The 18,598-nt window shown below is 44.9% G+C and overlaps 3 protein-coding genes across 6 annotated transcripts; 1 reads left to right on the plus strand and 2 right to left on the minus strand.

Annotated features, from left to right (window-relative positions):
- The first annotated feature begins 17 nt into the window (after positions 1–17).
- On the plus strand, positions 18–1,504 carry cdkn2a/b (cyclin-dependent kinase inhibitor 2A/B (p15, inhibits CDK4)). Its single transcript, XM_028977458.1, has 2 exons — positions 18–362; positions 926–1,504. Exons 1-2 carry the CDS (start codon positions 219–221, stop codon positions 1,181–1,183), a joined length of 402 nt encoding a protein of 133 aa, XP_028833291.1. The 5' UTR covers positions 18–218; the 3' UTR covers positions 1,184–1,504.
- Positions 1,505–2,296: 792 nt separating this feature from the next.
- On the minus strand, positions 2,297–14,638 carry mtap (methylthioadenosine phosphorylase). Of its 2 annotated transcripts, XM_028978621.1 has the most exons (8): positions 14,577–14,638; positions 14,099–14,185; positions 13,952–14,010; positions 13,696–13,863; positions 7,819–7,921; positions 7,461–7,700; positions 4,344–4,466; positions 2,297–3,093 (listed from the first exon to the last, which is right to left on the minus strand). In XM_028978621.1, the coding sequence occupies exons 1-8, from the start codon at positions 14,598–14,600 to the stop codon at positions 3,055–3,057; spliced, it is 843 nt and encodes a 280-aa protein (XP_028834454.1). In that variant the 5' UTR covers positions 14,601–14,638; the 3' UTR covers positions 2,297–3,054. The 2 variants fall into 2 exon arrangements, with proteins under 2 accessions (XP_028834454.1, XP_028834453.1); XM_028978620.1 differs by lacking the exons at positions 2,297–3,093; positions 4,344–4,466 and adding an exon at positions 4,895–5,481.
- A 343-nt stretch (positions 14,639–14,981) lies between these two features.
- toporsa (topoisomerase I binding, arginine/serine-rich a) lies at positions 14,982–18,474 on the minus strand. 3 transcript variants are annotated; one of them, XM_028977325.1, is made up of 2 exons: positions 18,056–18,474; positions 14,982–17,792 (listed from the first exon to the last, which is right to left on the minus strand). In XM_028977325.1, the coding sequence occupies exon 2, from the start codon at positions 17,787–17,789 to the stop codon at positions 15,291–15,293; it is 2,499 nt and encodes an 832-aa protein (XP_028833158.1). In that variant the 5' UTR covers positions 17,790–17,792; positions 18,056–18,474; the 3' UTR covers positions 14,982–15,290. The 3 variants fall into 3 exon arrangements, with proteins under 3 accessions (XP_028833158.1, XP_028833157.1, XP_028833159.1); XM_028977324.1 differs by having other exon boundaries at positions 18,052–18,474; XM_028977326.1 differs by having other exon boundaries at positions 18,382–18,466.
- Between the last annotated feature and the right edge of the window lie 124 nt (positions 18,475–18,598).

The following is an 18,598-nucleotide window of genomic DNA, read 5'->3' on the forward strand; positions in this document are numbered from 1 at the left end:
TACAGGCAAGTCCGAACACATCGCACGACGTGGGCGTCGCGGTCACACTGCGCCGAGCAAACGCAGCGCGACAGCTGACTGGCGACGTCCCGTTCTGGATCGAGGACCCGGCGAGTCTGGATTAAAAAAAAAATTAGAAATTACAAAAAAAAAAAAAAAAAAAAAACTAAAGAAGAAACGCAGTACGGAGGGTTCGGCTGCGATGTGGCCGCGGTGACATGTCGCTGGCAGCCGGGAGGATGCGACCCGAGGACGAGCTGACATCCGCGGCCGCCACGGGAGACGCTCGGAGGGTCCAGTCTTTACTCCAGAGCGGGGCGGACCCGAACCGGGTCAACAAGTTCGGCCGCACACCTTTACAGGTCGGAGGAAATTTCCAATAATCGAACGAAAATGTTCAAGCCGTTCATGCGTCATCGTTGACTCGATAGGATGTCGATATAAATCTCGTCCAAAATGTAAAAAATTCGATCAAAAGTACTGAACGTGTATGCTAAACAAGGATTTAAAAATGAAGCTAAATTATACATCGTAATGAACGTATATCATTGTTTTTGGTTTATGAATTTCTTTTTTAACAGATTGCGTGTTTATTGTTTTTATTAAGTTGATTTATTAAAAAACCTAGCCTCCATCATGAACGTAAACGTACGGTTCTGTGATTTATCAACGAATGTTTTCTTCCAGACCCGTTTAAATTGATTGTTTTTGGATGGATATTGGATTCTGCACACAGATGAAAAAATGAACATGCAGAATAAGTGTTCTCGGCTGAAGAAGTGTCTCAATTCGATCATTTAAATATGGAAGCTCATTAGTTATTGGTTTCGTGGCTTCATTCTGCTTCAGGATTAAAAAAAAAAAAACTATTTCTGCTCTGCATTTTCCGATCTGGACCACTTCACGTCGTGTCCCTGTCGCGCAGGTGATGATGGCGGGCAGCGCGGCGGTGGCGCTCCTGCTGCTGCAGCACGGAGGTGACCCCAACCTCCCCGACAGGTCCACGGGGGACACGCCGCTGCACGACGCCGCCCGCGGCGGCTTCCTGGACACGGTGCGGGCCCTGGTCGAGTTCCACGCGGACCCACGCATCACCGACAACCGCGGCCGGCGCCCGCTGGACGTGGCGGAGCGCGCCGGGCACGACGAGGTGGCGGCTTTCCTGCGGCCGCGGAGCGGATAGGCCGTCATATTGAACTACTTTATTTATTATCGACAACATTGCACTTATTTTAATCCTAGAACGGTTTTCCGAGAAAACTCCCAATTTTCTCCTCACCAGTGACTTTTGAATTTTATTCTTGGAAAATTATTGTAGTACTTATTTGCTGTTACTGCTATGAAATGAATACGTAACAAATTTATGCTGGACTTAAGCGTTCTGATAATAACATTTACAGCATTTGTCAGAGATAATAACGAGATGTGCTCTCGTACAATAATTGTACACGTAATTTACTACGTCGTGTAATAATACCATTAATAAACAACGAGCTTTTTGTTATTTGTCTTATTATTTAGTCTTCGTTGTTGTAGTAGTATATAAACATTTTGTATGAAATCTGCAGAACGTTAAATGGTAATAAAAACGCAAATATCCCGCTCGACCAAAAAAAAAAAAAAGCGAATTAGATGTAGGATTCCACATTTATTAGCTGCGTTTCCTTTCATGTAAAAAAAAAAGCCGTGTAGATGCGTTATGCCGCATTTCTACGTCGACATAACGAGCAGATAGCGAGTAGGCGTCGCCTCGAAATAACGGAGCGGCGTCTTCTAACGGGGCTACAGCACTAATGCCCGCATCGCATCGGAAACACATTATATATAGAATACGTTTCTGGAAATCCGATCGCATCGTAAAGCTCCTCTTCGGTTCGTTTTTTCTCCTTTTTTTTTTGAGACGTGGAGAAGAAGAAGAAAAAACGAGCGATTCTCTCCAGGAGGCGTTTTGTTTTTTCCTTACAGGACGCGGTTACAGCTGTACTGTACTCCCCGCCCAGCTCTGCTGAGCTCTTATCTGGTCGAGCCAGACCTCCCAGCCTCCGCAAAGAACCTCACACTTATTACCAACTCAGATTCACAGCATTATAATCATCATATAAGTTTTATTCCCAATTCATAATGTTTCACATGGGTCAACCAAATAGGTGATATTCTGTTGTTTTTAAAGGCTGACAGGATGATGTGTTTAACATTGTTAGAGGAATATTCTTGATTAATGTGTTGCCCCCAATCATAATTATTATATTCATTCAAAGTGTGTGTGTGTGTATAATAATAATAATAATAATAACAATTTATTAATATATATATTTATTCTAGAAATGGTCAAATGTAATGGAAAAAAAAGAAGAGAGTTAATGATAACACTGAAGATTTATTTTCTATTAACAGTGCAATAAGGCCTCGGGTAACAGAGTCAGGCTCAGCATGCATAGAGCTTTTATGCATTTGACAGTTGCACTTTAAAATGGCATCCGATATTTTCAATGACAAGTGCATTAACTTCCCCCTTCTCAAAAATGAAAGCAAGATGACAAGCCCTGGTACAGTCATCCACACAACACTGTTGAGAAACCGGCTTGTTCTAACCTACGTGATCAGGCTACGTGCATGTCTACTACGTCTTTCAGCCATTTGCACTGAATTTTCAGCCTCCGACTTCAAAATGGAGGAAGTGTTTAGCAGACAGAACATGGATCTTCTAAAAATCCTGTTTTTTTTTTGTCTAACTTTGATTCTTATTCAAAACTATTCATGCCTCACAAGTGCATAAGGAAAAGTCTATAGTAATAATGTCCACAATTGACCTCTTTTGATATATTTGATATGCTGCAAACACATTCCAAAAATTATCCCTTACTGTACGTTATGAAAAATGATGTTAAAAACATGACTGCCTTAGAATTGTGTATGATAAAATGTTTGGTACAGTACCAGTCCTGAACTGTGGCTCTGAGAAACGAGACGCAAAACATACAACATGATAAGGAAACGTGCATCAGGCACTTCAGTCGCGAGTGAAGATGGAGCTGAGGGGACCATGGCCGTGCTTCAGTGTTTCGGCAGCATCACAGCACACTGTGCCATCGCCTGGAAGACAAGCAAGAGCGAGAAAGTCCAGATTATTTCACACCTCCACAACATATTCATACATTCTTTGCTCTCCACCCCCATGAAGTAAATACAGTTAGCATGATTATAATAATACTACTAATTACTCAATGAAAAAGGTCAGGTCTGGGTCTACAATATCCAGTCATGCCAGTGACTAGATATACTTGGTAAGTTTTTTTTATTTCTTTACATTTCTGATGTAAAATGAAATTAAAGAAGTACAATGAAACTGGAAGAGTTTTGGTGGGACTTCCCTGAAAATAACGTGAGTTGTGTGCTGGTGTTCTTTATTATTAAAAATTCAGCAGCAGAAAATCTGCTGTTGTTTCATCACATGCACAATGTACATAATTATATATGAATTTGACGTTGCATTGTTCTTACTAATAAACATTTTCAATGTATTTTTTTTTACATTTACTACATTACATTTACTTTGTAATATTTTGAAGAAAAAAAAAAAAAAAAAAGAATACTTCTAAGAGTAGGTTTACAACGAAATGAAAACTGGCACATCTCCAGTACTAAAACCAAAGGTTACAGAAAGAATACAGAATCACAGTTTTCATATCAAACCCTTTAGCATTTGTTAACATGTTGTTAAATGGCGCCATAAGACAAGTAGACAACTAAACATTTTCTGTAGAGATGGAATTTGCTTATCGCTTAGCTGTTTAATATATATATGTTAATGCATATATTTAGCATATATCAGCCTGTACGCTCAGATTAATTCCATTTATTACTACAAATTGTACTTTAACTTATACATATTACTAGGAAATACTAGAATTAGCACATTTCTATTTTTCCTGTCTGAATATACATAGCCTTATCACTACATACATTTGTACTCTTACTTGAGTCATTTTTTGGATGACTACGGAGAACTATTATTTTTGAGTAATGCTACTCATACTTAAGTACATTTTTGGGCTCCTCTACCCACCTCTGCTAGATTAGTATTAGCAGACACTTTATGATACTCGTCACTATTCAAGCTGAGGAACTGAACACAGCCCCACGTAAGGTCTTGCTCATCAGGTTTGTTTGGTGAGATGCACGTGGAAGTCAAATTAAAAATGACAAAAAAGGGAGTGTCCCGGGAGTCACGGTGACAGGCAGGACGAGGGTTTTCTGCGGAGGAGCGTTGCTGACTTGGGAACAGTGGCCGGCGTCAGCACATTCCTCCGGACAAACTCGGCCGGCCCAGTAACTGCACTTACCCGTGCGTCCTTTATAGTCTGTTCCCAGTCCATCTGGCAGATCTGAGGTATCGCCATGAGCAGGATGCTGCTGGCCTTGTTTGCGTTCTCCTTCATGGTTTTTAAGACATTGTCAACACAGACCTGGAGCGGCAGACACAGCGTAATTCGGTTATGGGTCTGTTTACCATGGCATGCCATAAAACACACACTTGTTCACACCATTATTGCATGGCCTACTGGTACTGCAAGAAACAATAAAATAAAAAAAAATGTAGACATAGGCATTTGTCTATGCTGCTGAAGGACACTGTTGAATCACAAGCCTTTCTTGTGTTACGAAGACCAACGTCCTACAGCTGCGGTCACTGCACCAGTTTTTCACGTTTGACTTTGTACTTCCATTTTCCTTTCTGATCACGAGACAATCATCTCTTGGCAACCGCAGCGACAGCCGACCGTAGGACAAAAGCACACACGGCATCTGTGTGTTTACACTCAACAAGCGCCTGCCCGTAAACGCAAGCTACAATAATCTTAGTGGCCTTAACAGATCGTAGACAGCAGACAGCTTTTTTCCCCCCCTCAGGGTCGTTTTTTTTTTTTTTTTTTTTTTTTGCACTTTCCAAAGCGTCAAGGAATTTCAGGTTATGAATTCCTGAAATTATATCCACTGTATATCTTGAGTCTGACGCCACTTGTTTTATTATCACTTTATGATTGGATTTTAATCTGCTCTGTCAGGAGGATACCACAGTAATAACAAAGTAAAGGTCACATTTAATCTACTCTCATGCCTATTACTGATAGAACATGCACGCACCAAACATCCAGTTAACAAACAGGTATTTGATGGATGGGTGCGGATGTGTATGTGAGCCACGGCTCATGGATTCATGCCAGAGCAGCAGTTGGAAAGCTAATATTGTCATTATGACTCTTAATGTTTTAATTGCCAACACAAGGCCATACTTTGTGACAAAAAAAAATGCAGTTATTGGTATTCCGGGAAACAGAACCAAGCCCCTCTCATATCTGGACGACGTTGCACAGATGCCAGGACTGCAGCGGCCGCCTCCAGCGCCTCCCACACAGCTGTGAGCGGGTGAGTCAGGCCGGCTCCTGACTCAGCCTCCGCTGGCAGGATATTCACCGGAGGCTAAGAAAAAAAAAAAAAAGAGAAAGCGTGGTGGGATGGGGGGGGGAGGCGGTCGGAAGGATGTGGTGAAGAGTGTGCAGTCGGGGGAGGAGAGGGTGGGTCATCTCAGAGGTCAGAGATGGGAATTCAAGTAGAATTTTTTTTTTTCCCCCACTAAGACCTTCCCTGGACACAATCCTCTCTCAGTCCATAGGCGGTGTACAAGAAGATCTCCATCCCTCCACGACACTCTGGGTGGACCAACAGAACTTGGCTAAGTTCAGGTGCTCCAATCACTTCCATTGCCACAAACATTTGTGAAAGGACGGGTCACCCGGGAGCTCAGTGAATTCCAGCACGGCACCCAGCGTCCATTTGTGGAATTTCCATGCTACTAAATATTCCACGGTCAACTATTAGTGGTATTATAACAAAGTGAGAACAGCTGGAAACAACAGCAACTCAACCATAAAGTGGTAGGCCATACAAAATGTCAGTGTGCAGAAGTCACCAACTTTCTACAGGAAACGTGTCTTTCTCAGGGACACAGTGGTAGTAAATGGGGTTTGAACCTGAGTTATCTGGTTCATAGGCACTAGGTTACTACCCACCTTGTTGAAACAGTTTGGAGATGCCCTTACTGTTCCAACATGACTAAACCAGTGCACGAAGCATGATCCATAATGGCATGGATGGTTTGGTGTGGACAAACCTAACTGGCCTGCACCTCAATCCAACAGAACACCTTTTAGATGAATCAGAACAAAGACTGTGAGCCAGGCCATCTCATCAAACATCAGTGACTGACGTCACAAAGGCTATTCTAAAAGATTATTCCCAAACATGCTCCATCATTTCGTGGAAAACCTTCCCAGAATGGTTGAAGCAGAGTATGTGAAAGCTGTCAATCATTGGCTCTATAATATAAACTTTATCTTCTGGGTGACAGGAATAATGTCACTCAAAAATGAAGCCTGGGTGAGTAGCCTGGCTTGTTCCAGTACACTTGCACATAGGACCGTCTGGATCCATTTGAATGCATACATGCAACCAATTCCATTGTCTTATGCAAGCACCTATTTTAAAATCCGGTTTTAGCAACACAATTATTTGTCCACTCCAAGATGCAGACAACTAGCAAGCAGTCTGTTCTTGCTTTCTGTCCATTTCAGTGAATCACAGGCCAAGGATGCATTTTACACACCTGTCGGATGTGTTCGAAGAACCAGCTGGTGTTTTTCTGAGTTACCGCTGTCATCACGGTCAGCTTTTGTTAAACAAAGCCACATTTCTGATGTCTGCCTTTTTATGGTCTGTGTTTAGGTGGAATTGGAATACAAAGCACTGGAATAGTATTTGTTTTTAAGATGCCTTCTTTGGCATACCATAGAGGGAAATTATCAAAATGCATACCCACAAAGTGCACAGACATTGGCAGGCCTATGTCTAGCAAGTTACATGGTGGTTACAGATGTTTATGAGGGTTCTGTAGCACAAAAATGTGAGAAAATGATAAAGGAAATGTGGAAGTCATTTATGCACAGTGATGGAAGTGAGGTCTGACTTCCAGCCTGTGATAACAATGTAAGATATGATGCAGAAATGATTGGACCCGGCTGAAAACAGGTTACTGCTTGTTTGTGGTTCGTGGGAATATTGACATCTTCTGAAAATATGTCAGCATTATGCCTTGGCTCAAGTACATTTTTGGTCAGTTTTGCAGACACAAATAATAACCAGAAAAACAACAGGTACTCAGGTTGGAGTTGCTTTTAAAAATGTTTTTACATTCAACCTAATTTCCACAATTCTACACAATTTCTACATTTAAATCTTTACTTTATAACTGTTTTCAGTACTAGGTGGTGTGTTTCTAGGAATTAACAAAGCCACACATTTAGCCACATCTACAGCTTCATATCGGTTTTCTAAGAAATGAATTGTTTACACATCATGCATACAATGCAGACTTACAAGAATACCCTGCTGCGCTTACTCACCGCTTCCTCATGCTCCTTCCAACAGTCGTAGTCAGTTGCCATGGCAATGCTGGCATAGCACAGGCCAGCCTCTTTAGCCAGCACCACCTCGGGCACAGTGGTCATGTTTATAACGTCGGCACCCCACTGCCGGAACATAAGGCTCTCGGCTCGTGAGGAGAAGCGTGGACCCTCAATGGTGAGCATTGTTCCCCGTGGATGGCATTTCACCCCAAGAGCCCGGGCAATCTCTAACAGCACCTGTCGCAAAAAGCCAGTGGGATGGATGAAGGATATTGAAAAAAGAATGAGAAAGCATGCGTTCAGAGAGTTGCACTTATAAACACTTTGGGTGTCACACAGGACAAAGGACACAGACCTCCCTGGACCGTGTGCAGAAGGGTTCCGCCATAGGAATATGACATACGCCTGGAGGGCTGGATGGGCCTCCATCATGAAATGTCTGAGCTCTCTTTGTTGTCCTGATGCAAAAGAAAAATAAAATAAATGCATTTAAGATGTTGTCTTATCAAACTAATCAAACCATACCAGCATACTACTCATTATATGAACACACAGTGTTGTGCAAATGTTTTAGGCAACAGTAAGGTAGGCACACAAATAATAATTATTATAAAAGTGGCAAAATCTTCAGCACAGCTGGGGAAATTTATCAGGTTTAGGGATCTGCTATCTGAGGCTGCCTTTAGATCAGGTGACTGGACAAGACTCTCTGTTCACCCTGTTCACCTTATGCAGTTGGGACCTGGCGATCAATTATTATTTAAAAAAAAAATCTAATAAAATCTAAAATCCATGTCAGCTTGACTCTCTCCCCACAGTGTTTGTTAAACCTCGTCTGCACTCATTGGTTCCTTTCATAACTATTATCCATTCTGCCATTAACACTGGACTTGTTCAGTCATCTCTGAATACTGCTTCAGTTACCTCCAATTCTCAAAAAGCCTTGTGCAGATCCTAATCATTTTGATAATCTTTGTAGAATATCAAACCTCCCTTTTAAATAGAAAGTTGTTGCCTCGTGGCTCCACTCACACCTCAATAAGCATAATTTGTATGAACGATTTTAGTCTACTTTCCACCCACACCTTCTGAACAGAAAGAGCTTTGTTAAAGATAATGAATGACCTTCTGATGGCAGCTGATTCTGTTCTTCTCACCCTCCAAATCCTTCTATATCTTAGTGCGGCCTTTGATACCATTTCCCATAATATCCTTCTGAGCAGATTAGCATCCATTGGCATTAGGCATATCCCTCTCACCTGGTTCACCTCATTTCTTTCAGGTCTCACTGTTTATTCAATTTAAATCCCACTCAAGCTAGTTTCCTTTTTCTGTAGGTGTGCCCCATGGTTCAGTATTAGGACCTCTTAGTTATTATTTACATTCTCCCTCTTGGAAATATCTTCCAAAATTATAATATTAATTTTCATTGTAACGTTGAGGACACCAATCCACGTTTCCTCTAAACCCCATTTCTCCCTTCCATCTACCGCCCAATCAGACTGTCTTATGGAGATTGGTTCATGGTTCTCCTCTAATTTTCTCAAGATTAGCAGTAATAAAACAGAAGATTTACTTGTTGGCACGGCGTCCACTTTTAAATCAAAACTCACTGTTTTTCCATTAATACTGATAATTATTATGATAAAATGGGAGGGGATATCGGATGATGTTGCTGAGTACTGGCCCTTTAATGATTACACACAGCTCACAGCATGAGAAGAGAATCTGGTGTTCAAAGGCTGCAGACAAGTAAAAGGTATTCCCTGGAAGAAAAACAGGTTCCCCTTTCCATGCCAACTGTGACTCAGAGCACAGATCAGCAGGTCTTCCATCATTCCAAACAACCAGCTATATCAGGATATGCCAGTAGAAGCAGTAAATGACATGCCTTTCGTTGGCACATGCCTGAACCACAACTTCACAAGAAACGAGAGAAGCAGACAGAAGATGGTGCATGATGGTGATGACTTTTCTGGGGGGATATACAAGACACACATGCAGAGGGTATAAAAAGTGTGCACACCCATGTTAAAATGCCAGGATGTGAGTCCACACTAATTCATTTCAAAAGGTTTGATGTGAGCTCTAACCTGTACAAACAAAACAAACCTGTAAGGGGGAAAAAATGAAATTAATAAATAAAATGGACAATATTCATGCTGTGAACCATGTAGCAGGCACCAGAGTAAAATTACTAGGACAGAACATTTCCAAAAGTAATTTCTAATATGAACTGGTCCCCTGCAGCACAGCCTTGTGCCACAAAGCTGTAATAGGCTGGTGCAGATTTGAGGTCAAAGGTCACTTACAGCCCTGTAACAGACGCAGCATTACAGAAATGTTTGGAAAAGCAACACAACGACCCCGTAGCTTCACAACGTAGTTTATTAAATTGGAGGGAAAAAACAAAAAAAAACAGTGGGTCATTCAGTATACCAGGCATACCATACAGGCTTTGTAATCTTTTAATGCTCTAGCTAGCACATCTACCCTAACAACAGGCCACAGGGCGGCAGAAAACAGAACATTTTAAACTGATTGTAGGTTAGCAATGAACAAAACATCGTGTTGGCGCCCCTGACTGCTTAAAAAGTTATTTTTAATTCAGCTTAAAGGCTCATAAAAAAAAAAAAAAAAGAGAGATTATATCAGCCTGGAATGTTCAGCGTCCTGGGCAGAGCAGCTGGTTCTCGAAGACAAACGGTGTAAACTTTATGGTACATTTAAAAAATAAATACATAAATAAATTCTTATGAAATGAGTCCCGGCGCTGATTTCATTGTTACAAGACAGTCCCACAGTCTTCAAAACCTACGAGAGATTCCTCAGCAGTAATAACCCCCCTGCTTAGAACCCTACCCTCTCCACCATAACCATTTGTAGAGCAATAATAGCGAATCAGTCTGTGGAAAACGAACTTCCTCCTGTTGCCCCCACTACATGGTGGTGGAACACACTGGCCAGTCTCCAGGCAATAAATAAAGGTTAAACGGGAGCGCCACCTCGGGCACAGTGGTCCACAGATTACAAAACGGGTATCTGGTAGCCGTGGGCATTAACCAGACCAGGAAGGTCAAAAGATGCAAACTGACAAATAAGACATCTTCCATCCACAATCCTAAACCAAAATTGACTGGGCACAACGGTCACTTTTTTCTATCGTGACAATGCGGCATTCAAAAAAAAAAAAAAAGGAACATTCCGGGTCAACCTGGGAATGCAGAAGATACTAGCTAAAATAGCGCAGTGATGGCTATTAGTACGACAATGGAGCGGATTGTATAAAACTGACAAAAGGCCCTGCCAGCGAGGTGGGCTCGTCCCCTCAGGTCTGGATGCTTGGTGAACTGTACCAAGACGACTCATTACTGAGAGGCATGCGCTCTGCTTCTTCAGCAAATCTACACTTCTTCCCATTCAAACTGTTTGTGTTAGTTACAACTTTGCATTTGAATTTTGAGTCTTATGATCACGTGGAGAAGGGCATAGTTGCCAGCCGACACAGAGCATGCCAAAAACAACAGTGCAGAAATAAATTTAAAAAAAATTGGTAATGAGTTGGGTAATAGGAGATCTTTTAAATTCACACACGTGTAATGACTAAATTAGAGAATGTGGTTACAAGGTTTTGTCCCCCTTTGGTTTCTCTCAATCTACACCAAATGAATTGGTCCGTGGAATGTTTGATGCAAAAAGTAACTGAAACCTGACAGAACTATATGAAATACATGATATGAAATACAGATACAAGCAGAATCTCAATGCAATGGTCATGATTAAGTGAAAGTGAAGTCATTTTGAAACATTGCAGCACAGCACACGATGTCCTCTACTGTTAACCACCACCCTTGGTGAGCAGTGGGCAGCCATGACAGGCGCCCGGGGACCAGTGTGTGGGGACGGTGCTTTGCTCAGTGGCACCTCAGTGGATCAGGATTCGAACCGGCAACCTTCTGATTACGGGGCCGCTTCCTTAACCACTAGGCCACCAGAAAACAATACAAAAAAATTTATCAGCAGCACTTGGATTAATGCATTGCTGACGAACACAGTTCACGGTCACAGACATTGACACCATTTATGACTCAGTTGTCTCAAAAGTGATCTACATATCATAGGCAGATATTTCAGAAGGAGCAAAAATGAAGATTAACCTGCTGTGTAAGTTAAAGTCCCCTCAAAAGTAGTGTGAGTGAATATGCAGAACTGACCTCTCTCACGAATATAATTTCCTCACATGAAATGAACAACACTGTGGGAGACATGAACACTGTCTGCTTACAAGCACAAAAACATCAGTAATACTGAGAAAAGATACATCACATACATCCATGATCCCTCAATTAAAAGCTAAATATCATCTCTAGACACAAAAAAAAACTAATCTAGAAATTTCAGCAGAAGAAATATGATCGCAACACTCCCCCGCGTCCGGATCTGCGATCAAAAAAAAAAAAAAAACTGCTGAGGTTAGAGGAGACAAACAGTAATAAAAGCTGAAGACTTTCATACCTTTAACACCACCACACGGCAACTCCGTAAAAGATAGCAATAATATTTTTGACACGCGAAATGTTGAAGTTTGTTTTGATGCTCAGCAATTTTGGTGTGAATTAAGATGTCTTAATGAGCTGAGAATGACAGTTTGGGAAGTGAGAATTTTTATGCATGTTGAAATATTTTATGCATTAATAGATTGTAAGTGAAAGTGAAAGCCATGACAGGCGCCCGGGGAGCAGTGTGTGGGGACGGTGCTTTGCTCAGTGGCACCTCAGTGGTAACTTGGCAGATCGGGATTCGAACCAGCAACCTTCTGATTACGGGGTCGCTTTCTTAACCACTAGGCCACCACCACAGGATACAAAAAAAACTGTTTGCTCCAAAATCACAGCTTGTACCATGCATTTGAAATGTCATGGGCAAGAAACTGTAGAACATATCAAAAGTTCCTTACGGAGGCCTTGTTCTCGCACCGCGGTCATTCGTTGAACTTTGACCTCTGCGCGACGTGACGTATTTTCGCGCGACCAAGCTGATCTTAACAGTCTCTGAGTGTGCAGAGATCTACAGCACAACATTATCGTCTTACCGCCAATGAGCAGAAAAGCGGTCTGTGTTCAGTCCGCCCTCACCTGACACAACGGACATCTGAACCAGCCACGTTTTCTGCTGTTTGTGGCATCGGACTGGACACAGACCATTTTTCTGCTCATTGTAGCAGAAAATGGACAGGGAAAAGGGACATTATGGTCAAACAATTGGCCGTTAAAATGATAAATCCATCCATATTAAAAGTGTGTGCAGGTGATGCCATCTACTCTTGTAAAGTCAGGCACCTGTGCACTCTGTAGCAGAAAGCAACAGCAAAAAATAAATCAGGGTTATTGGTTAAAAAAAAAAAATTATATATATATATATATATTTTGTGTAGAATTATACATATCGTGAAGTGATTGTCATTGTGATAAACAGAAGCACAGCACACGGTACACACAGTGAAATGTGTCCTCTGCATTTAACAATCACCCTTAGTGAGCATATATATACTTTTTTTTTATATTCTGAAAGAAACCAAATACTTAAAGTAAAGATGTGCGACAGAATTAGTTTGACTAACTGTACTGCAAAGTAGCACCACCTGCAGGGCTTGGACCGCAGGCACCATGCAGGTGTGTGTCCTCACACACATATCGCTCATACAACCTGAAAAAACTTCCAAGCTTCTTGACACAGGAAAAACAAGGACCATCTCCAGTGTTCATAGCATGCGGGTAGATATGTTTAGCCCAACCCCACAGAAAAGCTGCAGTTCAGATCATGTGAACATCAGTGTGCGCATAGGTGTATATTTACCCAGGAAAAAGAAGGGATAACGCCCTATGCCTCAATGCAAAATATTGCACCCTGATGGTGCAATTTTAGAAAACGTTTTACTTTTACCATATTGTTCACCAAATAACATGAAAATGCTTGACGCATGACCCCCACCCCACTTCAACCCGCACCAAATCAGTAGCGTAATGGAAATGTGTTCAGCTGATTTTCACCTTATTCTGCCATAACTTACAAGCATATTTTTTACACGTTTGTATGTTCTGCTTTGAATGCTAGATTCCCGGTTTTAAATAAAATACTAACTCCGAAATTATCTCTAGAAATACACACACACATTAGTAAAGACAAGTTAGCATCAGACAAGAAATTATTATTATTATTATTATTATTTTACCTGTCAATAAATTGGTCGATGATAATGATGTCACCGGGCTGGATCTCTTCTCGTAAGGATCCACAGGCTGTGGTGACCAGGACGTGGGTGCAGCCTTCTTCTTTCAGAGCCCAGATGTTGGCTTGGTAGTTGACATTTGTGGGCATTATGGTGTGCTGCCTGCCGTGCCTGCGGGGAAGGACGACAGCAGTACTCAACTTCGGCCACAAGGTGGCAGTCGGTCACAGGAAATCCCGCCGTGAAGGGGACTCGGTACCTCGCCAGCAACACGCATTCAACGTTGGCAATCTTCCCCACTATTAGTGCATCCGATGGCTGGAGGGACAAACGTGGAAAATCGCGCCTGTAAACATCGCCGAAAATCTTGCCAACAAAATACCGCAGGTCAGGCAGCCTGACCGACCTTCCCGAATGGCGTATCCACGTATTTCTCCGTCCTTCCTTCCAAGATATCTGGGTCATCGAGACCAGATCCTCCAATGATTCCGATCTGAATAAAAAAATAAAAAAATAAATCTCACAGCATTTTCATATTTGTGTGATCTAACCATTCGCACATATACAGCGTGGTGCACGAATCTGAAACGATGTTACGGACTTGCGCTACTACGTTACCCTCCCCACGTGCTTTACACGTGGAGATCCACTCCTGCAGGCTGGGAAATAGAACGCTGCTCCCGGTCCATCCCCATCAGAAGGTTCGGGGGATAAGAAGAGCAAGCCGTGCACATGCAGCTAACAGAGACCCGTCCTCAGTCCCCGAATCGTTCACAGACATAAAACGTGCATGGCGCTTCTAATGCAGGAAAAAACGCCCCAATCGGCGTCACGTACAAAAAGCTGTAAAAAATAACAATACTACTAATAATAAAACGCCAAACCTTTATTTGGACGGTGCGCGCCATGGCAGTCTGCAGGGCCGCTCGACTTCCTTCCTGCGGAACACCTTCTGTCCAGCTGGGCGCAGAGAACTTGCATCTTATTGGCTGACGCTGAAGCCATTCATTCTTCGTTCTAATTGTTTTTTTTTTTTTTTTTTTTTTTTTTGCATTCGAGCTCGATGCCTTATAAATAAAGTGTTTCTGTGACGTTTGATCATTTCATGCAACGTCAAAATAATCCTAACACCAGAATGCCAGACAGGGATTTTCACCATTTATTGAAATGTACATTTGTTAAAAGTTTATTCATGAAGGGGGGGGAACACCTACATGTTCCAAATACTGTCAAAACCATGTACAGTAAATTCAACAACAACGGAAGAAAAAAAAAAAAAAAACAGGAGCAGCAGGGAGATTTTGGTCTAAGTTAAAAGCCATCAGCTCCAGTCCATATTTCCCTGAGCGTGGATGCTGCTTGTAAGTTGCAAAAAACAGTTTGCATGAGAAGGCCTTTCGTAAGAAGAAATATACAAATGTGTATACGTGTCATTCACAAGTTCGGAGAAGGCGCTCAGCCCCCTGGAAGTGGCGTCACACGATCATTTAATGATTCCACTAAAACAGAAACGCACGAAATCAGCATACAGTACACTTTTAAACGGAGAATTCACCGTCACCGTCCTCCGATCAGAGTCCTCCTCCGTTAATGGCACGTCACGCTAGGCTCGGGGCCGCGGGGTCCGCCGGGTCGTTCGAAACGCCGCAGCCGTCCTCCTGGCTGACCGGCGGGATCTGCTGCTCCCAGTCCTGCAGCATGGAGTCCAGCAGGCAGCTCACCGCAGGCGTGTTGGAGGGGGGCGGGGACAGAGTCAGGTTGGAGGCGGGGCCGGCGGGGAGGGTGAGGTCGGTCACGCTGGCGGCGCGGTCGCTGTCGCTGTCGATGGTGATGACGATGGGCGACGGCCTGCCGGGGCGTTCCCTGCTCCTCTGCCTCTTGCTCTTCTTCTTGTGCTTCCTCTTCTTCTTGTGGTGCCGCTTGGACTGATCGTCGGATTTGCCCTCGTACACGATCTCCACGCTCGGGCTCCTCTTGGCGGACCTCTCCCGCGACTTCCTCCGGTGCCTCTTCCTCTCCTTGGCGTCCGCGGCCTCGTCGTGCTGCTTGGACGCGGCGTCCCGGGGAGGTTCCTCCAGGTGCCGCGTCTTGTACTTCCTCTTCCCCCCGGGCTTCTCGTGCCGGGACTTCCTGTGGGAGGAGCGCGAGTTGCTGCTGGAGAGGCTCCCGGATCGGCTCCTGAAGCGCCTCCGGTCTTGCCGATGGGACTCCCTGCTGTGGCTGCGACTCCGACTGCGGCTCCAGCTGCGGGACGAGGGCCGCGCCCGCCGCTCGGGGCTCAGGTAGCAGCGGGTGTACGAGGACCGTTTCTCGGTGTAGTGTCTCCTGTTGCTGTCCCGCTCGCAGCTGTAGTGGCTGTACGAGTGCCAGTGGTACGATCGCGCGAGCGCCACACCCGAGTCCTCTTTGTCCCCTCGCTTTTCTTTAGATTTGTCCCTGCTTCGTGAGCGGGACCGCCTCTTGCTGCCGTGAGAGGACCGGTCTCGGCTCCTGGACCTGGACCACGACCGCGCCTGCCCTCGGTCCCGCGAGTTCGGTCTCCTTTCTTCGCCTCTCCTGTGTCTACCGACCGCGGACATTTGTCTCTCTCCAGATGGGCTTCTGTCCTGCGAGCGGCCGCGGCTCTCGCGATCACCGTCCCGTTCTTTCCCCTTCGTCCTCCCAGGAGAGTCACCCTGTGTTGACTTGTGCTTGGAGGACGCGGAGCAGACGGAAGAAGGAGAGACGGGCTTGGAGCCGAGACTAGTGTGCCGGGACTGCTGCGGAGCGTCTGTGCTCTCGTCCTGTACGGACTCCTCAGAATCGGACGTAAGTTGCACCAGTTCCGGAGTCCGTTCCGCCATTGGCTTTACGTAACCCACTATGACGCAGTCCTCTTCCCCGGAAGACGCGTGGTGTCCCGCCTGTGCCGCAGTGCCGGCTGTAACTGCAGGGCTACCTGGTCTTGCCCCAGGATCCTCCGCCTTCTCCTCCACGCTGCTCTCGGAGTCCGAGTCCTTGACGGACAGCGTTAATGTCTGAGACGGCTCGGTCGTATAAGAGGGTCCCGGCGTCTCGTCGTCCCACGGCGTCTGGCTCAGCGTGCTCCCTGGCATGGAATTCGAGTTGGAATTTAACTCCACAGAGTCGCTCTCGTCCTCTGAGATGGCGATCACCGACGAGTTCGAGCTGCTGTCCTCTTCAGAGGACGCTTGAGGACAGTCGTACACAGCATGCTGGTCGTAGGCCTCCATGCTGAAAGGGGCGCGTGCGAAGTTGATGAACTCGTGCAGGAAGTGTTCGGTGCGGGCCTGCAGGAACGGGCGCAGCTCCTGCAGAATGGCCTCATCCTCCATGTTGTACCTCGTAATCTGGGACATGATGATGTGCTGGACAATGTTGACCAGGGAGCCGTGAGCCCCGTAGAGCACCGTGAGCTCACGCTTCAGCCAAGGCACCAGACGGTGAAGGCAAGCAGGGTTCCTCTGTAGGAACTCAGCTGACGTGTCCCGGGAACGGCCACCGTCCCTCACGCTCCTCACGCGTATTCCTCTCCGGTAGAGAGCGCGCCGGAACTCCACCATCTCCTCCTCGCGCTGTCGGTGCATCACGCGGCCTTCGTTCTCCGCTCTGCGCCTGGCGGCGATTCTCACCATCATGCGATGCAGGTTGCGGTCCTGTCTGGGGGGCGGGGGACCAGCCACACCCTCAAACATGACCCCATTATCAGGGGGCGGCGACGTCCTCCTCTGAGCTCGCCTGTGATCTCCCGTCACTGTGGTGCGGTAGCGAAACCGCTGTCCACCGACGTTACCAAAAGAGCCGTTCTCGGTTGGCCGGAGGTCGTACTGCTTGAAGTCGTTCTCCGCCTTTATGCTGTGGAAGATGGAGTTGAAGGGCTGCTTGCATAGGGGACACTCCGCCTTGTTCTTGGACCATTCGTGGATGCAGTGAAAACAGAACTTGTGCAGGCAGCGGTCCAGATAGGCGATGTTTTTAAATTTGTCCAGGCAGATGGGGCATTTTGAGTCCGGCGAGGCCTCAGCAGACATAGCTTGCGCAACGCTGCTGGTGGCACTCTTCTTTCTGTGCCGCAGTTTCATATTTGCCGTGGCCATTGTCTTGAAAGAACAGAGGGACAAAAAGATATTACACATGCGTGGATATTACAGAACTTTTGAATACGAAATTCGTAGGAATATTTTTCCTGATAATTCAAAACGACGTTCAATCGAAATGCATAATGCCTTGTATGAAAATACACAGACGGTGCCTTTCACAAGCCAGACCTTCCTATTTCCACATTTATTACGAAATACATACGCGAACATAGTGAGTGCTGGTTATAATTCTGAACCAAGACTGAAAGGAACCACTCACCTACTCTCAAGCATGAAAATGTTCGACACCCTGATGCCCCCTTTGGTGGGTGAAGGTGGATGCTCGGAGGCGGGGGGGTCGTTTTAGCGATTGCTGGCTGCGTTTAACCATCCGCCACACAGGCTACGTGAATCCAACAAAGGCGGAATTTATAGTAGGAACATGACGAAATCCTTCACAGACCAGCTACCGAGGCAGCTAAAGAGCTAACAGCATTAGCATTCTGTCTTTGACTTGGATAACGCCGCTAAAGGGACGCGTCAGTGCTGCCTGCTTTATGACAGAGCAAAACGCCTGTCTGTGATACGAATAGCCAATAAATATACGTACATGACATACTAACGTAATACCGTATTATTTATCGATAAACAGAAAATATTCGCTCTCCCACCGCAGTAAGCGGCCATCAGCTTCGAGACTCGTACACTTCCTGCGTGAATATGGCGATGACGTCACGTCGCACCGCTTCCAGAATAAAAGTCCTCCTTTTTTATTTTTCCTCTTACAGAAAACCTTTGTGGTATTAATAACTGTGCTATATGCCTAC

Source organism: Denticeps clupeoides, chromosome 4 (genome assembly GCF_900700375.1).
Source record: "Denticeps clupeoides chromosome 4, fDenClu1.1, whole genome shotgun sequence".
Lineage (NCBI taxonomy): Eukaryota > Metazoa > Chordata > Actinopteri > Clupeiformes > Denticipitidae > Denticeps > Denticeps clupeoides.